At 31.8% G+C, this 25982-nt stretch overlaps 1 protein-coding gene across 1 annotated transcript in view; it reads right to left on the bottom strand.

Moving 5' to 3' along the window:
• The window catches only part of LOC127702150 (uncharacterized), a 69644-nt gene that overhangs the window by 23222 nt on the left and 20440 nt on the right, over positions 1–25982 (bottom strand). Inside the window, exon 4 of the mRNA XM_052206254.1 lies at positions 19640–19701. Within this exon, the coding sequence (XP_052062214.1) occupies positions 19640–19701 (62 nt within the window). The remainder of the gene's footprint in view (positions 1–19639; positions 19702–25982) is intronic.

Genomic DNA, 25982 nt, shown 5'->3' with positions numbered 1-25982 from the left:
CAATCAGTCATTATTTTTTTTTAAAGATAAATCCTTCAATTTTGCTCTGATAATCAACGATAAAAGATGTGCAATATTTATTCACCAGTTTCTTTGATGATATCATGTCAAAGGATGTTTTGTTTATTTTGGTACTAAATATTATGATCAAAATTTGCAAGAATTAATGCACTTTGCATCTCCTGCACTTTAAATTAACCCCCCTCCTTATTAAAATTCTACTTAAAATAGGAAAATGGAAATATAAAAATGTATATCAAAAATATTATATTTAATCCTAAGATTATCTAACATGTTATAACTACGAAAGTTAAACCTCAGAGAGCACTATAACGTGTTAAATGTTTCCTTTAAGCAGGAAACATGCTGCGTAAAGCTTTTATCAAATTAGAGCTAAAGGAAAAGAAAAATGAAAAGTATGGCTTCGATAGTGAAGACTTCTAATGTCTTATGCTTTCACTAAATAGCTCCAGAATTAGATCATTAGCAAATCACATTAGAATACAACACTTTTTGTACCAGTAAAAAAAAATGAAACTTGCTTGAGTTTGTTGGTGATTAATGTCACATTATACTCCTAATGATGACAGCTTTACATGAAGCAGGAAATATAAAATACATATTCTGGATGACAATACATAAATAAGATATCAATAGATCATTCTGAGTACTAGTAGACTGACACATTGATTCTGATCCTAACAGGGAAACAATCTGCAGGAAAACCTATTGTAATATCCAAAACAATACATTGACTACAAGTCAACCAGTCTTTTCTTATTCCTTGTTGGAAAAAAAGAGGATAACAATTCAAAATCTCCAGTTTACAGTTAAGTATAACCAGTGTCATGGATAGAGAACATTCCTTAGTAACTATATAGTTTGGTTACAAATTTATGATTTTATGGAAATACCATTTTCATTTCCACAAGTTATATCACTTTCTATCAAAGTTCTTTGCTATTTAATATAAATAAATGGAGAATGTGTCCCCATGGACACAGATGATGCCCCCGCTTGCATACAACATTATAAAGGGACATAACTCAAGAACGATAAAAGTGACGCTACCCAAACTTGTACTTGATATGAGTTTTAAGATAATAAGTATTATGTATAGGTTTCATAATGTTTGGTTGGGGCAAACTTAAGTTACAGAACGGAAACTAAAAATTTTGCAATTTTTCGATTTATAAAGGGGCATAACTCGATAATGATTAAAGTGACGCTACCAAAATTCAACTTGATCTGTGTTTTGTGGTAAAAAGTATTGTGTATAAGTTTCATAACATTTGGTTGAGGCAACTTAAGTTAGAGAACGGAAACTAAAAATTTAGCATTTTTTTCCATTTATAAAGGGCATAACTCAAGAATGGTTAAAGTGACGCCACCAAAATTCAAACTTGATCTTTATTTTGTGGTAAAAAGCATTGTGTATATGTTTCATAAAATTTGGTTGAGGCAAACTTAGTTAGAGAAAGGAAACTAAACATTTTGCAATTTATCCATTTATGACGGGGCATAACTCTAGAACGGTTACAGTGACCCTACCAAAATTCAATCTCGATCTGTATTTTGTGGTAATAAGCATTGTGTATAAGTTTCATAACATTTGGTTGAGGCAAACTTAAGTTAGAGAACGGAAACTAAAAATTTTGCAATTTTTCCATTTATAAAGGGGCATAACTCTAGAACGGTTAAAGTGACGACACCAAAATTCAAATTGATCTGTGTTTTGTGGTAATAAGCATTGTGTATAGAAGTATCATAACATTTGGTTGAAGCAAACTTAAGTTAGAGAACGGAAACTAAAAATTTTATAATTTTTCCATTTATAAAGGGGCATAACTCTAGAATGATTAGAGTGATGCTACCAAAATTCAAACTTGATCTGTATTTGGTGGTAATAAGCATTGTGTATAAGTTTCATAACATTTGGTTGAGGCAAACTTAAGTTAGAGAACGGAAACTAAAAATATTGCAATTTTTCCATTTATAAAGGGGCATAACTCTAACGGTTAAAGTGACGCCACCAAAAGGTTAAACTTAATGCCCCCTCCGCTACGGCGAGGGCATAAAATAATTAAACTGTAGAATTCTATCAATTAATATAAAAATAAGGAGATGTGGTATGAATGCCAATGTGACAACTATCCACCAGAGTTCAATTGACTTGGAATTATAGGTCACCATAAGCATGCTTAACTCCAGTAGTTAAGCATGCTTGCTAACAACAATGAATCAGATTTTCAATGCTTGTTTTCATTTTTCTCACACTCTCTTGTCTATATCTGTGCTTTTTGCTTATTTCACAATATACTTTTTTCAATTGTTCAGGATCTGACATAGAGTGGCTTTCTAGGTTTCCTCAACGAAATATTTGAAAGACAGTTATACATGCTGAAGTTTTTGGCATAAGAACCTTTAATTTACCCAGCACTAGAATTTAAGTTTTTGGCATAAGAACCATTAATTTACCCAGCACTAGAATTTAAGTTTTTGGCATAAGAACCTTTAATTTACCCAGCACTAGAATTTAAGAAAATGAGTGGTATATGTCAATGAGACAGCAAACCAATAGCAAAAAAATACATTTTCCCCCTAAAATCTGGTTTCCTTCTAATTCATTTGTATGAAAAAATGTAGTTTTTCATTCCTATACATATCATTTCTAACATTATTACCTATTTTCTTTTCAAGCAATGCAATATAAACTGAGTTAAAATTATTGCATGCATCTATTTATGCAATAATTGATCTATATATACTCATAGATGTATAAACCCATGGGTTTATACATCTATGATATACTCAAGTTGTGAGATTTATTCATGCAATTTCAGGAAATGATGCACATATGAATAATGGTAACAGCTTAGAGTTATCAAACACCTTTTTTGCCATTAAAACATCACAAAAACATTCTGATTTTATAATAAATGAAAGAATGACAAAAATTCTGGGAGAACAACAATTCTATGGTCATAAACTTTACTGTGGAAAAACATGATATAATTGCAAAAATAAGATCTGTTTTAATTCTATTTTCACACCTGATTCCTTTTTTCGGCAGAGAATGACAAATTAATGATGAAACATAATTGACATGCAGACAGCCTTGGCTATGCTTAATTTCCCATTTCACATGCAGTTACATCATTTTAACAACTAACTGTTACATATATTTTCATCACTAAGAAAACATGGCATGACTTCCATGCAGGTTGCATGTTCTTAATTTACCATGCAAGCTCATTAATGTTTCTGAAGCTGGAACAAGATTTGTTTGCCTTCAGCATGCATGTTCTTTTCATTACAAGTGAAATTGGTTCAATGATCAGACATAACTGTGGTTAAGAAACCTTCATTTCAACCTCAAGATTGTCTATTCAAATTTCTTACTGTTGTTGACATGGTTTCATACTTCAATTATGATTCCCTTTGATTATATCTTCGTTTAATATCTAATATAAAAAAGTTATAATGAAAAAAATCCTTTGATTGGAAAAAAACGTAACCAGTGCTTGCTGTACTGTGTACAAGTGATTATGGTTGATATATTAGAATTGATTGTGAGAAATGAAAATAATTAATCAAAGTAGGTCTCAAGGTAACTTCAATTTTGTTGACAAAAGGAATTATCATTTATTTCCAGTCAACCTTACAGAGAAAAAAAAACATATTTTCAAACAAAGATGGGTGGAGTACTTTTACATGTCCCCCTCCCCAACATATAAAAAGTTGAACAACCAAATCACAAAAAAATCTGATTGAAGGAGGCATGTTACATCAGACAACTTTGAAGAATTCTCTAAACTCAAACAAATTTTTCGAGTATCGACATGATATCATACTCCCTGTATTATACATCTAGTACCTTAAAATAAAAAATTGTTTTTCTATCACTACCTAACATGATTACCAAATAAGAAAATGAAATTAATTTCAAATATTCCTGCCATGCAAAACATGAGCACTTTAGAGAACCATTGAAGAATCAAAATTTCTTGCATACTAATTTGATGCGTCCCACATTGAAACACAAAATGTTGATGTTCTGTAAGCTGTCGTTACTTCACCTCTATTGATGGGTTTCTTCTATTTTACAGGGTAATGACATCATGTGCAAATGCCAATAAAAAAATCTTTAATTTTTTTTCAAGGTTTGGTTTCTTTACAGACCTAAATCTTTAACCCAGGCTTCTGAGATAAAAAAAAGTTTAGTCTTTCAATCAAACAAATTAGCTATCATGGTCCCAAACTGTTCAGTGACTTTACATAACAAAGCCATTAAATAATGGCAAAAGTTAATATAAAAATTAAACACAAAATCACCAATTATCAAACATCTGAGAATTTGTTTCCAAAGAAATTAATGGCTGTTGCAAAATGAAGCAAATACTTAATATAATATATAAAAGAAGCAAATGACAATGTGTCTTCTTGTGAACACTTTCATAGCAACACGGCTATGAAATGCTAATGGCTGATTCTCTATGTAAACTCAGCAGCTGATGATCAACACTTTGTTCCAATTACCTTTATGGATTGTAAAGTTTTGTAAGCATCAAAAGTGTAATTAAGACTTCCAATCAGTATTGTGCTGGTGATCACGATTTTTTCAATTTCAATTAAATGAAAAGATGATAACTGCTGTGAAGGAAGACTGAAGTATAGATGTTTGCATGCACCATTATCAAGGATATCACATCAACTCTCTTTTGTTAATTACAGAAATTTATCTTAAAGACATGTCATATGCAACTATTGGGATTTGAAATACATTCACATTTGTGCATATCTGAATACACCACAATTCTTGCTTGGGGCAGTTTTTTATAAATTGTTCAACTTTTCAATCGATTTGATGATGTAAGTCATGGATGTTGATAATGGCCTAATAAGAATCTGTTCAAATTGATACTGTAAATCACAACTTTGAAGGAGTGTAATTTTTAATGTGAATCTTTACAATAGTCATAAGAGCAAGGTTAATTAAAGAATATTAAATAACTAGGAAAAATTTGTATTCATAAAAACAACACTGAATTTCACAGGAAAATATAGTACTCACCTTAGAAAATTGTTTACTTGAAATGCCTTCGAAATTAATTTCAGAAAGGGAGGAAGATACCAAGGGCTTTGTATTTTGTTGATGAAATCATCAATACTAAATTAACTATTCGGAAAAAATTCAACAACACCCAAGATCAACAAACTTTCTAAGAGTCTCAAAGTCAATTCAATTTTACAAACGCAATGTACCGTTATTCAAAATGAAATATATTCAGGTTTTTTTTGCACTTTTTACAACAGTATGGCATCATATTCCTGATTTCAATTAATGAATGCAGAAAATTATAAAACTATTTTCCTTGCACTGTTGAATGACACCTTTCATGTACATTTTACATTTTGCACTTTTTGACATAGAATCAACACCTTTATGTACATTTTACCTGAGTTCAATTATTCTAAACAATCTGCTCCCAGCTCAACACCTACTTAATCAAACAAAAAGTCTATTTTTTCATTCAAATAACATGATGTTCTTATTTGAACTGAGAAATCGTGATATAGTGAAGATCGGATGTTTTGTATTGAGCGAACCTATCATCTTTCCAACAGGAAATTACATATTACAAGCGTCAGTTATAACAATGACAAAATCTGAAAAGACAGGAAAAACATATATTGATCATGTTTCTTGTATGATTTGTCTTACATTTCTATGTAAGGTCTGGCTTCTTATCAAATGTTTCTATCAATTCATCTTGATGAAACTTCTTATTCGAAACACAGAAATGAATATTAATGCAGATTTGACATGTGAGCAATCTTAAAGCAGTTATCACAGACAGACAACAATATGTGATGTCAATTGTTTATTTCTAATAAATGTCAGAGGACTGTGCTTTTTTCTTGATCTATAGAAACATATTTCAATGTAATGGAGTACCGGTATGGTGAATTTTTGTTAATTTCAGGAGCTGATATTCAGTACACATAGGGTGATTCAGTTAAAGAGCACTCTGGATGCTGACTCTTCACAGCTTAGATTTACTCAGAAATATCTCTATGTATGTTGTAATAGATATTACATACAGACAGCTCTTGGTTTAGTTTAAACATATTTTATTCTTCAGAAACTAAACAAACAGATGAGACACAAGTTTTACAACTTAGCTCTTGGTGCTGACTCCTCACAGTAAAGGCTGAGTATTTTAGGTGACTTACTCTGAAACATCTCTCTGTATTAATTATGCAATACATATTATATGAAAACATAGATAATCAGAGTAAAGTTACCCTAAAATCACCTTGTTTCACAAATATTCACTCAACACAAGAATGATTTTCATTTGATGTAGTCATGTAGATATAAGAAGATGTGGTATGAGTGCCAATGAGACAACTCTCCATCCAAGTCAAAATTTATAAAAGTAAACCATTATAGGTCACAGTACGGTCTTCAACACGGAGCCTTGGCTCGCACCGAACAGTAAGCTATAAAGGGCCCCAAAAAATTACTAGTGTAAAACCATTCAAACGGGAAAACCAACGGTCTAATCTATATAAAAAACGAGAAACGAGAAACACTTATGAACCACATCAACAAACGACAACTACTGAACATCAGATTCCTGACTTAGGACAGGTGCAAACAAATGCAGCAGGTTTAAACGTTTTAATGGTACCAAACCTTCACCCTTTTTCTGAAACAATAGTGTAACATCACAACATAGAAAGACACACTATAAAATATCAACTGAAATAGCTTAACTCAATCAAAGGACATATTAACACCATTGAACATACACTGAACAAATAAATTTGACCTATGACACAATGTAAATACAAAATAAATAAACTAAGGGAAGAATAATAAAAGTAACATGTTATATCGGTAAGAAATGTTAAACAATTAAAGAAAAACAATATGCTCGAACAAAAATGCCATCCATTTGCAATAACTTTAAACACAGGTAAATGAAAATAATTGTGTTGTTAGGTATACCTGTTCAGTACCAATATACATGTATATCATACAGACCTATTTAGTATTACCAACCTTTTTAGCTACTAATGAAAGACCTTTTTGTACTAACAAGTACCTCTTACTTTTGTTTTATGTGAAAAATAGTGGAATATTGTGAACATTTATGCTCTAATAAAGACAAAAAAAAGAGCATAAAATCAAAGAGGATACGACACAATAAACAAATATATCTATCATACTATTTCCAATCTTTTTAGCAACTTATAAAAGACCTATTTGTAATAACAAGTAGCTCTTACTCTTGTTTAATGTGACAAATAGTAGGATTCTGTGAACATTTATGCTCTAATGAAGATAGAACAGACATGACTCTTACATAGCATTCAACATAAATGATTCTTTTAAAGTTACTGATCAGTAAGAACAGATTTTGATGGATCTCTGAGCAGCTATCAACAGTAACATAATAATAATAACATATGTTGGCAACTTATCTCTTCATTCATAATCAAATTTGTTGATGAAAATGCCTTGAACTTCATATGTATTTTAGGCTCATAGAAAATTCCAAAGACCATGTGTATATTGAAATCCTTGAAAAAATCAAAAATAATTTCTGGAACTTGTCAGTTCACAATAAAAGTTGTACATTACTAGAATCTAATACTATACATGAATCCGAACCTCCCAGAAATTTAAAAGAAAGGTATCCTTGAAAAACCAGGATTTATTCTCTGTCAATTAGTAACTAATAATTAGTAACCATTTCTGACATTTGATGTTTACATCTAAAGCTTTTCTTAACAGTGAAATGATAGTTAATGGAACAATCTACTGGATCCTTATTGTACTTCATGTGCATCTGTAAAATAGAAATTCATAGTCAGTGAAGTAAAATGGGAAGACTAAGCTAATACGATATGACAAAAGGCAGTAGAAATTAAAGTTCACAATAATGGTAATCTCAGTGTACATCTACAGTCCATAAGCATGTGATATATTTTTTTCTGTTCTACTAAGGTCAGTGTTCGTCCTGGGTATTCAGAAAATTGTCGGAACCTATAAATGAGTCATTGAATTATAAAGAAGTGAATACAGCAAAGTCCGTATGAATAAAAGGAGATGTGGGGTATAGTCCATAATACAGCAACCCAGACAAAAATAAGCAACAAACATCTGGATGACAATATAAACTCTTAAACAACAGACGGTTGTCTATAATCATCAAAAGTTCATGTTTTGCTGTGGGGAACCACAAAAATCTTTCAAAACAAAATACAAAATAGAAGGTGCCAAATACAATAGCGTACTAAAAATTTCTAAAAGTTTCATTCAAATCCTAATATCACTGATTTAGAAGGAGTTGTTGATACAAAGAGCATAAAACAAATAATCAAATGAGCAGACAACATGATCACAAAATACTCAATGAGCAGACACAATGATCACAAAACACTAAATGAGCAGCCACAGTGATCACATAACACCCAATGAGCAGACACAATGATCACAAAACACTCAATGAGCAGCCACAGTGATCACATAACACTCAATGAGCAGACACAATGATCACAAAACACTCAATGAGCAGACACAATGATCACATAACACTCAATGAGCAGACACAATGATCACATAACACTCAATGAGCAGACACAATGATCACAAAGCACTCAATGAGCAGACTCAATGAACACAAAAAACTCAAATGGGCAGACACAATGATCACAAAACACTCAATGAGCAGACACAATGATCACATAACACTCAATGAGCAGACACAATGATCACTAAACACTCAATGAGCAGACACAATGATCACAAAACACTCAATCAGATGACACAATGATCACATAACACTCAATCAGCAGACACAATGACCACATAACACTCAATGAGCAGACACAATGACCACAAAACACTCAATGAGCAGACACAGTGATCACATAACACTCAATGAGCAGACACAATTACCACAAATTACTCAATGAGCAGACACAGTGATCACATAACACTCAATGAGCAGACACAATGACCACAAAACACTCAATGAGCAGACAAAATGACCACATAACACTCAATGAGCAGACACAATGACCACAAAACACTCAATGAGCAGACACAGTGATCACATAACACTCAATGAGCAGACACAATGACCACAAAACACTCAATGAGCAGACACAGTGATCAAATAACATTCAATGAGCAGACACAATGATCACAATACACTCAATCAGCAGACACAATGATCACATAACACTCAATGAGCAGACAAAATGACCACATAACACTCAATGAGCAGACACAATGACCACAAAACACTCAATGAGCAGACACAGTGATCACATAACACTCAATGAGCAGACACAATGACCACAAAACACTCAATGAGCAGACACAGTGATCAAATAACATTCAATGAGCAGACACAATGATCACTAAACACTCAGTGAGCAGACACAATGATCACAAAACACTCAATCAGATGACACAATGATCACAAAACACTCAATCAGCAGACACAATGACCACATAACACTCAATGAGCAGACACAATGACCACAAATTACTCAATGAGCAGACACAGTGATCACATAACACTCAATGAGCAGACACAATGACCACAAAACACTCAATGAGCAGACACAGTGATCAAATAACACTCAATGAGCAGACACAATGATCACATAGCATTCAATGAGCAGACACAATGATCACAAAACACTCAATCAGCAGACATAATGATCACATAACACTAAATGACCAGACACAATGATCACAAAACACTCAATCAGCAGACACAATGATCACATAACACTCAATCAGCAGACACAATGATCACTAAACACTCAATCAGCAGACACAATGATCACTAAACACTCAATCAGCAGACACAATGATCACAAAACACTCAATGAGCAGACAAAATGACCACATAACACTCAATGAGCAGACACAATGACCACAAAACACTCAATGAGCAGACACAGTGATCACATAACACTCAATGAGCAGACACAATGACCACAAAACACTCAATGAGCAGACACAGTGATCAAATAACATTCAATGAGCAGACACAATGATCACATAACACTAAATGACCAGACACAATGACCAGAAAACACTCAACCAGCAGACACAATGATCACAAAACACTCAATCAGCAGACACAATGATCACAAAACACTCAATCAGCAGACACGATGATCACATAACACTGAATCAGCAGACACAATGATCATACAACACTCAATCAGCAGACACAATGATCACATAACAATCCACTTCACTAAGATGGGGTATAATAAAAAGAAGGATTATACAACCTCAGTGTAAATTTATTATTAATATAATGGGAAGATGGAAGACACTTTAGAGAAAACAAAAAGACAAAAATAGATCTTCTGCATAGGTGAATAAGTCCATGATGACATCTCCATTACAAAATTTCTCACCAACTAAGAAAAACAGAAATTAGGAAGAGCTATTTCAACTATTGAAATACCTAAATGTCTAAGGCTTCATCTATTTTGTTTCCAAATGAGTCTGTCTGATGACTTTAGTAAGAAAATACTTTTAATACCAGTTTCATTTAGATAGAAGCCAATAAATGACTTTCTTATTTGTCTGCAATTACAGTTAATAAAAAGTTTTCCCCAAGCAAAATTTTGTGTTAAAAAGCAATCATAGATCAAAAAGGAATTTGTTCTCAATGGCATTTATTGAACTGAGGAAAAACTTAGTTAAAAAAATAATAAATAAAGTTTCAAAATGGAAAAAATTGTGCTCATCGTCAATGTGAGTTGTATAAACATATGAGTAGGAGAGCACTCTTCAAAACTAAAGTTCAGTTTTTGCAAATGAACAAGATTTCCACATTTATCAACTTGGTATTGAAATATCAAAAAAAGTAATTTTCTGCAAAGTTGATGACTGTCCTTTCAATTTTGTTATTTTTTTGGTTAAAATTAATTGGTGATTTATTCTGACTGTCAAATGCCATAGCAAGGAATAAAATATTCTTTTTGTTCCTTTACCGTATCTCTATGTACTTTCATTTTCATTTCATTGTTATTCTGCTATCTATTGATCAACAGATTTGGGCCTAAACTTTAAATATTTGTGCTTTTCTCTATTGTGTGAGTTTATATTGTGCTAGATGAAGACCATGTTATCAATCATAGTTGTTTGGGACATCTATCCAAAATGTTTACCATTGATCAGACTCTAAAATACAATTCCAAATGACTTTGAAAGGGTCTGGGGACACAGTTATCGTCATTTGATTTTCAATGTCTACGCATAGAGTCCCTAGTGTGGACAGTGTATAAACTTCATATATACACCTTCCAAATTTATTTCTTTATATTTTATGCCTAAAATAGTAAGTAGGGGGATGAAATTACATGTACAAAAAATTTGGGGCATGAATTTTTAGGTAAAGTAGTGATTTGGTCCAGTTTGAAAAGGTCAAAAATTAGTATGTCTGAAGCTGTCAAACTGAATTACAGACCACCTTAACATAAAATTATCCATATTTTGAGTTAGAGCCGATAAACTTTTCTATAATTTTGATATAATTTGTCCCAAAAGTAGTACACTACACTGTAAAAATCTGTTTTGGATAGAGCAGGTCCGATGTTTTTAATTTGCATTTTTTGTCTAAAAGAAATGCACTACGAAATAACTGTGTTCTCTGGCCAAAGGGGAGTAATTTCAAGTCAAGTATAATATTTGTCAACCCTTCTCAAAACAGATAACTGCTTGTTACCAGAAAAACCCTGCATTTAGGTAGAGTCTTTGATGCTGATTATTTTGTGTTTAATGCCACTTTCAGCACACTGTGCTATATCATGGTAACCAGTTTTTATTGTTGGAGAAAGCTGGAGTATTATAAGAGAGAACAACCAACCTTCATCAGGAATACTGTTGATTCCATCCGGCCTAAATGGGGTTCTCAAAACCTGGGTGTTCACAGGCTAGTAAGTGATTATTGAAGATGAAGTACTTAGATCTCTGGTTAGGTTGAAATGTGACACATGGAATCAACTAGTGTTCAAAATATTTCAAACACATATCCATAGATTCCATACAGACTGCCAATTGATTTGAATTCTTTCTTGCAAATGGTTTTATGAATGCATTGAAGGAAAATTATAAGGCAACATTAAATAATTCTGCAAATCATTTTCTAACACAAATGTGTTCTGAATATTTCAACAAATTAAAGATTTATACAGATGATGTGTATGAAACTTTCAAACAAAATTAGATAAAATACAATATTCTTCTCCATGTCTCTGTCTTTAACGTTTAAATAAATTAGAGTTTAAACTTAAACAATTAGTCTGCAATTTAGTGTAATATTGCCACTGGGAAATATTCAAATTCCTTTAATTATAATTGATGATTAGACAAATTTGACAATCAATCATGAGCTGGGTTCGTCATTCTGTGTTTTTCTGAAAAAAAGAACTGAGGATTTCCAATATTTTATTGGATTCAGATAATACGTGAACTTAAAACGGTCTTAAATGAACAGTTTAGTCATCCTGTTTCATATAATTTCGTCATGAAAGAATTTTTTGGAATGAGAATTGAGCCGATGGCTGTATTAATAGCAATGGCAGATATTGTTTTATTGCCTGTTTGAATACAGAGAGTTAATTTCAAAGATCAGACAAAAATTTGGAATATTATTTCTATAACAAAAATTATGATTTCAATGCTCCTTTCCAAAATTCCATCAAGTTTTCAAAGATATTTGTAAAATAAAAATATTAAAAGTTGAACATCTCTGTGGTAATGATGTATATCTCAAGTAGAAAGCATCATGAAACTTCTGCAAGCTAATTTACAGAGATGATGATCAGACAATACTTGGATCCCCCTAGTGCTCATTCTGTTGATTGTCCCCCTTACCTTGAGTCTGAGAGCTCAGTATTAAATACCCCTTTAGGATTCCATGTATTTTTTTATTCATTGTAATCATAGTTTATTACCACTGGCATGAGGTTGGGTGGACTAAGTGCTGACACCATACCTTATTTGAGGGGATTATTTTAACTTCCTCCTTCCCACATACTCTATTTGAGTGGATCAGTGTCAAGAGAAAATATTTCAGTCATAAAAAGTAAGCTATTCAGAAATAACATTGTGAGATCCTATCAAGAAGCATAATCTATTTTGACTTTACTGGATATAGATGTATTCTCAGGGAAGAAACAAATCCTCTAATAGAAGAGTTAAAAGCTGATCAATCTTCAACATGCCAAAAAAAAGGTGTTAAACCTGTGGGAAAATGTGTTTTTATGGTTTTGTTCCAATAAATTATGTGGCTGGTAGGTTGGGATTTTTTTTTAATCAAAAGCCATAACTTCATTAATGTGTCGTCACCAAGTCCAGCTCTAGAATTCTACATATCTATGATCTCTTTACTAAAAGTTTGCAATTTGCAATCTTACAATAAAGTGACAATGTTTTACAAGGTTTTGATCAATTCTCTTGCATATTGTGATAAAATAAGTAAGAAATTACAACAAATGAGATATTGGTGAAAAGTTCTTGAAAAATCATCATCAAAATTAAGGTTTGAGTTCAAAATTAGGAAGCCCTGAACACACATAAACTTAACTTGTCTTAACTCAAAGATAAAACAAGTTATTGAATAAAGTCACAGCATTTCCCCCTACTAATCAACCACGATTTATAATCTGTTGGAAGTGTCAACAGAAAACTAATATCAATTAATCTCTAATGTTGATTTCTAGCAAGAGCAAATTAACACTTCAGTAATGATCAACATTTAACCATTAACAGCTAAGGTTGATTTCTCACAACAGCAAAGTCACACTTCAGTATATATGATCAAAATCAAACCATTACCATTTAAGGTTGTTTTCTCACTACTGCAAAGTCACACTTTACTAATGATCAAAATTTAACCACTCAATTGTCAAGGAATGGAATCAGAGATGTTTTGCCATACAATTAGTTTATAAGATAGATCTTTTCTTTTATATGGCTTAAAGGAGCTATCATTTGATTTTTATGGGGGGCTAGGATGAAATTTGAAAAAAGGCAGGACAGGAGTTTTGAGTAAAAATAAAAGGCAGGATGAGCAACTTGGCAAAAAAACAAGGTAGGATGACAATTTAGGTAAAAAAAGTCAGGATAAACTAATAAAAAAAATGCAGGACCGAATAGAGTGAAAAATAAAAAGGCATGAGGACAGAGATTACAACTAAAAAAAAATGCAGGAAATTTTTTTTTATCCTAGCCCCCCATAAAAATCAAATGGTAGCTCCCTAATTAGGATAAAAAACATCAGATTCTTAAATCTAGAGTGAAGAAAGTCATTTGAAGTATATCTTAATTAGGTATTAGTAGAGAAATGAATCAGCTCTTATAACATGTCTTTCAATTACTGACTTTCTTTTTGGTCGGAAGCTATAGGCAATTCTCTTGATAAATTGATGGTTTTAGTAAGAATCTTTTAACCTATATTGTATTACTAAAACCCTCAAAGAATAAAACTATCAACTGTCAATTTATCAAAGAATTGCAAATGAATCATAAACTTGTATAATAACTTCTGTAAACATGTTAAGTTTTCTGAGCAAAAAAACTTAAACACAAACAAACAATCACACTTAGTTGGGCAGATCAAAAACTAAATCAAAGGTATACTAAGTGAAGAATGACAGATGCTAGAAAATTAAAACAACAAACCCTACACAGATATACATATCCCTTTCCCTCAGATCTTCTTCCCCAAATAAAATACATGATATAGCATTTAACTCATTACAGATTCAAAAGAGCTAACAACTAAAAACTAGAAAACGTGACGTAACCTTTTTATCAAGAGTTAAGTGGACAAACTTATTAGTCTCCAAGCAGCCAAGAAACTAGAAATCAAAACAACTCTGTCATCAAAGGCCTTCCATCATCACAAAAATTCCTAAAGGACAAATGCATTAATACATGGCTAAATTCAAAGACATCCACCGACTTTGATCAGGCTAATGAATATTTATATATAACAATAAGGAGATGTGGTATGATTGCAAAACAACTATCCTACAGAGTCCAAAGGACAAGGGTTTAACAACTATAGGGTACTGAACCCCCCTTGACAACAATGAGCAAAACCCCTACTATATCAATAGCTATAAAAGGCCCAAACATGACAAAATAAAAAATAATTCAAGAGAATAATCCAACATAAACATATGTAAATTAAATTCCCTATATTCAATTAGGTATATTGTAGGCAAGACAAATTATTCTACATATGAACCAAGAATTCACAACTTTTAGCTCTACAGCTTATCCTTTAACTTAATATAGCACTCTTAAATCTCTAGTAATCACCTATTTTTTCTGACTGTTTGAACTCTAAAATCTCTTGTAGAAGATTACCCCCTATTTTTTCTGACTGTTTGAAGTCTATCTACTGACAGACATGATTGGAAATATTGTGATCAAAGGAGATTCATTATTGGTATAATTATTCCCATCAAGAAAATGACACCTAACAGATCAGGACATGTTTCTTGGTATATCTTGACAATACTTTAGTATATATGTATGTCTATGATGTCTGAATGACAGCTTGTCAATATTTCAAATCCTTGAAAACATGCAAAAGTTCAGACAGGTTCAGATATAAAATTGAACTTTCTGTAATGAAGTTTTTAATAAAAACCTAAACAGATTTCATTTACAAGAATAACATTTTATATGGTTTACAATGGACACAAGTTTTTACAATGTCAAAAAAGATTTCATCTTATTTTATTTTTACTTTGCTCATTTTGTTCAAAAGGTACCAGTAATCAAGTATATCTGATAAAAAGGCAGAAATGGTGTAACAGGAAATTATATATTTTTAGGAATCATAACATTACAGGTTATCTGCATATATAGGATCCAAAGGAAAAGAAATAAAAGCACCTAAATCAATAAAAAAACAAAAAACATTTCATTTCACCGACTTTATATTAATAACTGTCGTGAGAAAATAATGATAAAATTACGGGATTGTTTCATTTGTACTTTTGAATAAAAAATATGCCTACATGGTGATATCTTTTTGTCTAAGTTGAAATGCGATGATTTATTGGTCTGAGAAAATCCATTCTTACGTATAGAGCTGTTCGCTTAATTTTTTTTTTTTTTGTGTCTGTGAATGTTTTTCGTTACAATGAGACAGACCTTTTTCAAGGAAAACATCTACATCTCGGATTAAAACTCTATCAAACAGTGTCTGACCATATAAGACAAGGCCTGATTAACGTTAGATTTACAGTCTCTGGGGGACATTTATTACCAGTCTGAGCTAATTCTTTACATGAAAACAAAAGACAATATAAAATCCAGCAATTTTCTCCTGATTATCCACTAAATTAATGACATTAAATCTGCAGCATGCCTGGCTTTCCTGATAGAAAGAGGCTTTAGATACAATATGTCTAGGGATAGGACTCTGTAAGGTGAAACAAATGTAAAGATGTACTGTTAAAGTTCTGGTGGTTCTGAATAAAAAGTATGACATTTTTTCCATTCAATATTGAATTTTTATATAACAATTTGCATTTAGCCAATAAAACAGTCTGACTAAAACCAGCCCCCACTATCAACTTGTGTTTGTAGTCTGACTAAAAACAGCCCCCACTATCCACTTTTGTTTGTGTACAAACAGGGATGGTTTTAGTCAGACTGCCAATAAAACTAAAACTGGGTTTGTTTTTCGTACATCAAACTAAGGTTTGCCCCTAAATATACATTTTTTTTCAGTGTTTATTTCCCATTTACACCTTTACTTCAAAGAAACTTGAAACAACTCAATTTGTCCAGTACACGTCAATCTTTACAAAGAACATTGAAAATTGTAGACAAGTCTTAAATGAAAATTATGACTTCAGGATTCAAGGCCTCATCTAGACAAATTAGACAAATTCCTGTTGCCTGACAGTAGTTTAGATTTTAGGAATTTTGAAACATTTAGCTGTATGTATTTCTAAGGAACTACATATAACAGAAAACAATGGAGACACCTTTCATAGATAGCCTCCTGATCCAATTTATATATCTATATGCTGTTATATCACGGAGAAACAATAAAAATGACCATTAATTATTAATGGAATGGTCATTACTAGATGGTACAAAAGGATAAAAGAAAGATTAGATTATTATGATGATGGACAATGGATATGAGAAAGATTGCATTTAATCAATGTGAAGTCTAGAGACCAATTAGTTTTTCATTACTTTATGATTCAGGAGATGCTGGTATCAGCAGGTGTGAATAAGTACCTACTATATACTGGTATATGAAAGCTCAATCTACAATTAGACCTTTAGATTTATTTATAACAAGTGTATCATCAATATTTCATTTCCAATTACTCCTTATAATGCTTCTCACATTATTCCCTCATAAAAAACAAATGTAACCACATTATCAAATATCACTCCTTTTTAAAATTTCCCAGGAATCAAAGGTATTATGTAAGTGTTTTTTTTTTTTTTTTTCACAAAATTTAGTTAAGCAAATATCTACGAAATTCGTTAAATTTCATGTTGTTGAAACAATCACCAGAATAAACATTTGGTTTACACTCTTTGATAAGAAATTTGTCTTTTGCATACAAATAGGCAAAAAGCTCATATAAAAATACTCCTAACTGGATGCTTAAAAGTGACATGAACAAATAAACCTGTGAAAAAAAATCATGGCCTGCTGGGCTCTAATTCCAAGTTCTTCTTTCTCCTAGAGCCTATCAATTTTCTCCCGATCTTTCAGTTCTCTTCCATCTTTTCCAATGTATATATCCCCTGTGTACAACTTCAATACTATAAACTCTTGCAAGTACTCTATTGAACTGTTATAATGTAGTGCAAAACTCAAAAGTTCTAATGAATGAATAAAGAACTAAAGCACTGCAGGAAAGCTTCTATCATTATAAGATTGTTGTACACATCTGAAAACATTTTACCCCCAGCAACTGTTCTTTTCAGTAGTAAACATTATTTGGAATGAGGGTTAAAGGTGAAAGTGTTTAATTAGCATTTTATGTTCTGTGTTTCATAATTAACTGTTTTAATTGTATTTCTGGTAATGAATTTCTTTGGTGTCAGTGTAATGCATTATGAAGTCAACCATCTACCATATAAACAGTCCATTAACATTCACAAGATATCAGTAAAACGGGGTTTTCTAATAATAAAACATTGCCTTCATGAAAATATAAAATAGAAATTTCATTATTGACTGTTATTTCCTATAACTTTTATGATGTACATTGCTAATAGCATATAAATAAAGGATTTCCTTTTTTTACTTTGAAGATCAAACAACGAAGAACTCAAGACCTAAGTCCTATAGTAAAATGAAGCTTATAAACAATGTTTATGGGATTTTTGTTTGTTTGACTGTATTAAGCAGTAATATGCAGAGTTCCACCTCATTTACTCCCAATGTAAACTTCGCTTCTGATTAAATCAACATAAGAATGTCTTCACTATACCCTCTTAAAAATTAGCAAATTATTTTTTATGAGTTTGCATTGATTCACTTGGGAGATTTTCCTAGAAATGATGCATTAAATAGAAGACAAAATTACAGTGTATAGACTAAATGATCAGGATATGTTTTCCATGCACTCCAAAGAAGCCAGGTCTACAGGAAACCAGCAAACACAAACAGGACACCAGTATCCATACAGGTGTATATCACCATATGATAAACTACAGGTGTGAAGCGTCAAACTTATTATTTTAGATAAGCATCATACGACAGTACAAGGGACATATAAATCAGTGATAACTAGGTTCTTTCTACTTGTAATAAATTGGTCAATCATACATATGTAAATAACTTCACATCATAACAAAGAGCTTCCAAAACAAACAAAAGCAAAAAATTGCTATCTGTTGATAAGTGATTGTTCTACAGCAAAATATGCTCATCTGTTAAAACTTTTACAGTTGACTAAAAAATTATTAGGTGTTGAAACCAAAGTTGCTCATGATCAGATGAATTCAGTTTTGCCTATTAAACAACTGTTTTAATATTGAAAAGTGTTATTTTTCTCATTTTCTTAAAAATCTAATTTCACAAAGAGATAACTAAATGATTTTATCTCAATCTTTGCCAATCTTGAAACTAGTGAAAAATAAATGCCTCACAAAAATTTCCCACTTTACAGAAAGCTGAGTAGATATGGGACAAAGTTGAATTGAAATGACAAGTTGCACATTTACACTGATCTTTACCCATGAAAAGCATAACATAAAATAGTGAGGAATAACATTCATAAACATAAAACATAGAGGTCAATATTTTCAGTAACATTGCACAAAGTTCATTCATATAATTTTTCACCAAACTGAGTTTTTAAAAGAATGGAGCCACACTGTGCACAACTTGTGGACATGCAAAATATACTCATCAGAAATGGGGGTTTAACATCCAAACCTTTTAGATCCCCATCTAAAAATCATTTCCTGATATATTACCTAATGCAACATGCTAAAAATAATTGTGTGGACATTAAATACATGTACATGTATATGTAATTTTTTGTGTGAGCAATTTATTGTTCTGTTAACTATTACACCTACCTTCACTAAATGCTGTGACAATAAACTTAAATCCTGTCCCTCTGGGTCCTTTTTCATCAGTTCTGAAAAATAAAAATACCACATTACAACTAATCCTGTTGTCTGTTTTTAAGTGAAATGATTTTAATTATTCCTATGAGTGCTATTTAGTCACAAGACAGGATTTAAATACTAAACAATATAACCATTCCTTAGAGTACCATTTTAACATTTATTGAAGAAAATTCAACAATAAAAAATGTCTTTTCTAAATATTATCTTATAACTATATGGTTTTTCAACAAAACAATCAAGATAGTTGCTTTCTTGAGAAACTTTAATATCTTTTTCTACAAAAGTCTTTTTTTCAATAACTCAACATCAACAATCCCTTTTCTGAACAGCATTCATTAACAGAGAATCACTAGACCTCTGGATCATCTGCTTTCTAGGTGAGATATTGTGTGAGGATAGTCCAATTTTCTAATTCCCCATATAGACATGAAGACTATCCAAGGTAAGAGTAATGGAATATCAGGCCAAGGATCACCCAAGGCAATAATGAGGCAAGCTTTGCCTCAAAGAATAGGGTAAACACTACATTACCATGTCATCTGAAGTGGACAATCTATCATGAACCTTTTGTCCCCAGAATACCAGTAAATAGAGTAGGTGTGACATACAAGTAGGAAAAGGTTTTAAAGATTTGACAAAATATCATATAGGAAAAACTATTTTTTAAACAAACCTCCCTATTCCTATTTTTAAATTACCTATGTCTCTTACTTCCCTATAATATTAGACTAGAAATTTAAAACAAGGAAATGTGGCATGATTGCCTATGAGAAAATTATCTAACAAAGTCCAAATAACATTTTAAGCAATAATATGTCACTGTACATTTTCGACAATGAGCAAAACGTTTCCATTCTCAATTCTATTTCTGTTAAGTTGCAAACTTTTACAAGGGGTAAATTTTGATAATTTAGCAATTAAGATAAAATCATGAAAATAAATTTGAGATATCCAACTTTATATTTTCCCATCTAACCCTGCACCCATTTTTAATGCAAGGAATATTCTTACACATATCTTTAATACTGCTTACTTGGCACAATTTACACAATCAATAAAAACTGATTTCAAAGACAAAGTTAATTAAGAAAAACATCAAACATTTTGTATTTTCATTTATCTCAATCAAAAACCTTTGAGAAAAAAATCCAATGTTGTTCTCTAAAGTTGCTGACTTTTAAGATATTTTACAGGAAATGAGATATAGCTTTTCCTGCAACTTGTCATAAAACATAATCTTGCTGATAAAAAAAGACTTAAGTTAATATAAACTATGTATCATGAAATAGTTGATGATTGTGTCACTTGTAGTATATAAATCAAACTTTTGAAACAATTCTGGAAATGTTAAACCAGAAACAATTTCCATTATGCAAATTTCCATGCAAACGGTCAATTCTAGAGAATATAAATATAAGAGCTGTTTAAAAAATGCCAGAATCTCAAATTGCTCAGCTTAGCTTATGAAAATCTAATGTTAAGCTATCTGAATCAAGCTGTTTTGCCAATTCCTATTTTAAAAACCTAACAATTTTGAAACAGCTATTGATAAGATTTAAGATAAATATGACAGGTACAAGAAAATTGGTTCATATATGAAAACTTTATGCTATAAATGGGATATAAAAACATTTTTCTGTGACTTATCTCTTCCATTTATTTCTCACATCAATTTGAAGATTGTAATGACTTGATGAAGATTCCAGGTTAATGAAGCATTGATCTCTACTGAAGTTGAATTTGTCATCTTGAGGAGATCACTTGATAAGAACTTAGCAACACATCAAACATGTGAAAACTTGTTGCATGAATGCCTGAATTTTCTGTTAACAATGAGGAGTATAAATATTCTTGCATTATTTTATCATATTGCATTTCATTTACAGGCAGTGTTTTAGACAGATTAAAGTTCTGAAGAGTGTGTAAGAGTACATGGAAAAGAAACCTTTTGAAAGATGGGGGTGACTTAAAGGGAGGCGGTCATGAATTTTGATTTTTGAAGGATGGGGGGTTTACATAGAGTAACAGGAAATTTCAAATTTGAAAAGATCCCTAATCGGTCTTAACTAATTCAAGGGAGCACCACCATTCTATAAACCCTGTAAGGAAAACACTCATGGAAAGGAGCACCACCATGCTAAAACCCTGTAGGGAAAACACTCATGAAGGGAGCACTACCATGCTATAAACCCTGTAGGGAAAACACTCATGGAAGGGAGCACCACCATGCTAAAACCCTGTAGGGAAAACACTCATGGAAGGAAGCACGACCATGCTGTAAACCCTGTAGGGAAAACACTCATGGAAGGGAGCACCACCATGCTAAAACCCTGTAGGGAAAACACTCATGGAAGGGAGCACCACCATGCTAAAACCCTGTAGGGAAAACACTCATGGAACTTGGAAGGGAGCACCACCATGCTATAAACCCTGTAGGGAAAACACTCATGGAAGGGAGCACCACCATGCTAAAACCCTGTAGGGAAAACACTCATGGAAGGGAGCACCACCATGCTGTAAACCCTGTAGGGAAAACACTCATGGAAGGGAGCACCACCATGCTAAAACCCTGTAGGGAAAACACTCATGGAAGGGAGCACCACCATGCTGTAAACCCTGTAGGGAAAACACTCATGGAAGAACATAAAATAAAGGAACAATTTCATACAGAATGGGAAAAAAATTGTAAAGATTCTGGGAGATTCTTACGAACTTGACAAAAATTGGTCGACCTCCTTTTCAGTACAAAGGATCTGACAAACATGTTGCCATACTAATATAACCCTGTTCAAAGTAAACTTAAACAGATTCATCAAAGATTGATCACCATTAATCTGCACAACTTAAATGTGGAATTTTTCATGTATTCCAATTTTGCCCATTACTATAATTAGTATTTAGTCATAATAAATTAATGGCATCAAGATGGAGATCAATAAAGTGCAGTTTTTAAATTAGCAACCATTCATTTATTTTTTGTAGAAGTCAAAACATTACCTGTAATTTCTTTCATTTTTCTCATCCATTGAATTCAAACATTTTTTCTTAACTTAGTCTGAAAAATTTAATGTTTACTTTCACATTACTTTCTTGCCTATCCCACACCCTTTTTAACTAAAAATCAAAAGATGGATCCCTCATTGTAAACTAAAAAAGAGGTATTTAAGGACATAATATTCCCCTGAGGTAAAGGACATAATATTCCCCTATTTCTTTCACCTCTCCCATTTGCCTGTAATTTTTACTTCAGATCAAGCTTCTGCTCACCAAAGATAGCAAGCAGTATATGGAAAACTATGTTCAATATATAATCTATCTTAAATACAATAACACCTATATGGACCATGGCAAACAATATATTTCGTCATTTGACGTGACTCTGTACTTATATATCCCGTCATACTTTGAACCACACAATTATTTTATGTATTAATATTACTTTTACTGTTAAGTCTGGTTTTTTTTGTGATATCCATTTTACGTGACTCTGTATTTATGTATTGCGTCATACTTTGAACGACAAAATTATTTTATGTCTACCTGTGCAAATTTCAAACACACGATTTTACGCCAGTACTTAAAACCTTCCATCCTTTACGGGTGGATTTTACATAGATATATAAAATCATATAATATAAGCAAAATGAGGATGTTAAATTTGATGTATGCCTTTTTGTGCTTCTTCCTTACATTTGTTTGTTTTTATAGTGATTAAGATGATAACACAATGTTGACTGCTGTACCCCTATTTTTGACATTTTTACCTATTGTGTCTGTTTGTTTTGTTCACGCATCGTTGTCAATATAATGGAATTTGATGCGACTGTCATACAAGTGAGACGTTTAGCTAGCTATCAAACCAGGTTCAATCCACCATTTTCTACATAAGAAAATGCCTGTACCGGAGTTCAGTATTTTTGTGATTTTGCTTTTTATATATACATGTGTACAACAAAGTAGTAAAACCACAATTCCATAAAAAAAATCGGTCAACCAAGAATGTGACCAAAATTTGATCTGTAATTATGTCATTATTTGACACAATTGTATCAAAATTCAGGTAAATATCTACAGGCAAGAGGAAAAGAATCAGGACAAACGTTTGATCTCAGAATGATGGATGAAATGTCACCAATAACATATTTGTTCCTGCTACTTACTGGCAGGACACAAGAAAGATATCTGTAATAATACTTTCTACACAGTTTGTACAATTTCAATGTCATCTAATTTTATTGTTGAAGGAATGTAAACTTGTACTGGTATTTACATTTTGCCAGTATTGGACAAAACTCAGTAGATAAATTGAAAGCACCATTTCATGTTTTCATATTACTCAAGCAAGGATAAAACACACACACACCTACAATCTGTAAAGGTAGTTGTGATCAGCCACCGAAGCTGCTCTGATTCATGCTTTAGATCCTTGTTTATGGTTAACGTTGCTTCAATTTTATTAAGCACTTCTTGGGAGTTACATATCTATAAAATGCACCATTAAATGACAGTAATAAAATTATTTATTTATAGTATCACAAGATTGACTTTAATGTTGGTGTTATCACATTTTCTAATATAATTGTCTTTACTTTCATCAGTAATATAAGGTGATGATGATGCCATTCAATGGTGATGAAGGGTTAAAAGGCCTGTCAGTCATAAAGAGCTAAGTAACATTTGATGTTATACTATAGCAGTAATAGATATCAGATGTTTGATGAATGGTTTGATTTGTAGCACCTGTACATAAAGGTGTTAATTGTTACATGATATTTCTATTTTAAAATCCACTTTTATTAGAAGGGATAGGTGGTATTCTGTAAGATTCCACATAAATCAATCTACAGATATAATCAACATCTATATTTACTTTTTGTGAAAAGATGAGCACATAATAAAGTTATATACCAGGTGTATTTCAATGGCAGATTTAGAAAAGGGGAAAGGTAAATTTTGTTGATACATTTAAATATTTTTTCAAATTCATTTTTTTTACAGTGCCCCCCCCCCCCCCCCCCCCTTTTCAAAATTCTTGGATCATATATAAATGGATTGTATATAATTCTCAGTTTTAATATATTTTATAAAGTATGATTTGAGGTGTGGACTTAGAGGGGACAGGGGCATCTAGTAAATTATGTTTTAAAGCTTGATTTTTTTCTCTTTTAGCTTTTTTTTTAAGTGCTGTTAAGTTTATTTCCAAATTTTCTACTGTATATTCAGGGCAACTAAAAGCTTTACATATAGTGTAGACATTTGTCTATTGTTATTGACCTCAGATGGTTTATTTTGTTTGTTGTGTTGTTTAGTTGCTGTGTCTTTGATGTTTAACTCACATCTACATTGTAGTTGCACAGATATGCATCTTTAGTTATCTTTGTTTTTTTCCATATTATGACATTAATGGCTTTCGTGTGAAGAACACATACATGACTTGTTTTGCTAGCTTATCTCTGAGAATCACCAAATCATAAAAAACACAAGAACATTTATCCTAATACCCTAATGGTAAAAACAAATATTTTCACCATATTCTCATTATCAGATCACAATTAATGGTCGAATTCAAGGTCTATTTAGATTAATTCTTTATACAAATGACTAGAAAACAAATACGAGCCATCCGTTTTCATAAACTAGGCCAAAAGAGGTGTGATTCCATCTAATTAATGATAATTTTGATATCATGTATTGCTATTTATATTAAATGTTGCATGACTTTAACACATTAGGTTTTAATTCTGGGTCATTTATTACCGATCGATGGGTCATCCATTTATCAATATCATATTTCTTTGTAGAATAGCAAAGAACGGAGTCAAAGTTTATGAATCAAAACATCAGGTAAAACAACTTTTTAAAAACATTTCACCATTCTTTGTTTTACTGTTCTTATTGGTGATCCCATAATGTTTCCCTTATTACAACATTCTTAAAGTATCTAATTTTAAAATTCTTTATGAAAATGGAAATGGAAATAAACTTAGGGAATTGTGTGGGACTTTTGACATAAAAAGCAGACAGCATCTACGTCATTTGGTCACCGGTGGATAGTTGTCTCCTTGGCAGTCATACCACATCTCATTATTTTATAATGCTTTACAATCCGCTACAAGAAAATATATGATTTATTTCCTCTTCTGGTCATTAGATTTTTTGACATGTCTGAGATTTAAAATTCTTGCTTTTTCACAAACTTTCTTTTCATTCTCTATAATACCATCAAAACACATTTACCCAACAAAATAAAATAACATTTACAATATCACACTATGAGATAAAAGTGTAC

Source organism: Mytilus californianus, unplaced genomic scaffold (assembly GCF_021869535.1).
Source record: "Mytilus californianus isolate M0D057914Y unplaced genomic scaffold, xbMytCali1.0.p SCAF_5, whole genome shotgun sequence".
In the NCBI taxonomy this organism is placed as follows: domain Eukaryota; kingdom Metazoa; phylum Mollusca; class Bivalvia; order Mytilida; family Mytilidae; genus Mytilus; species Mytilus californianus.
The sequence above is the reverse complement of the archived record's forward strand: the minus strand, read 5'-3'. Positions and strand labels throughout refer to the sequence as shown.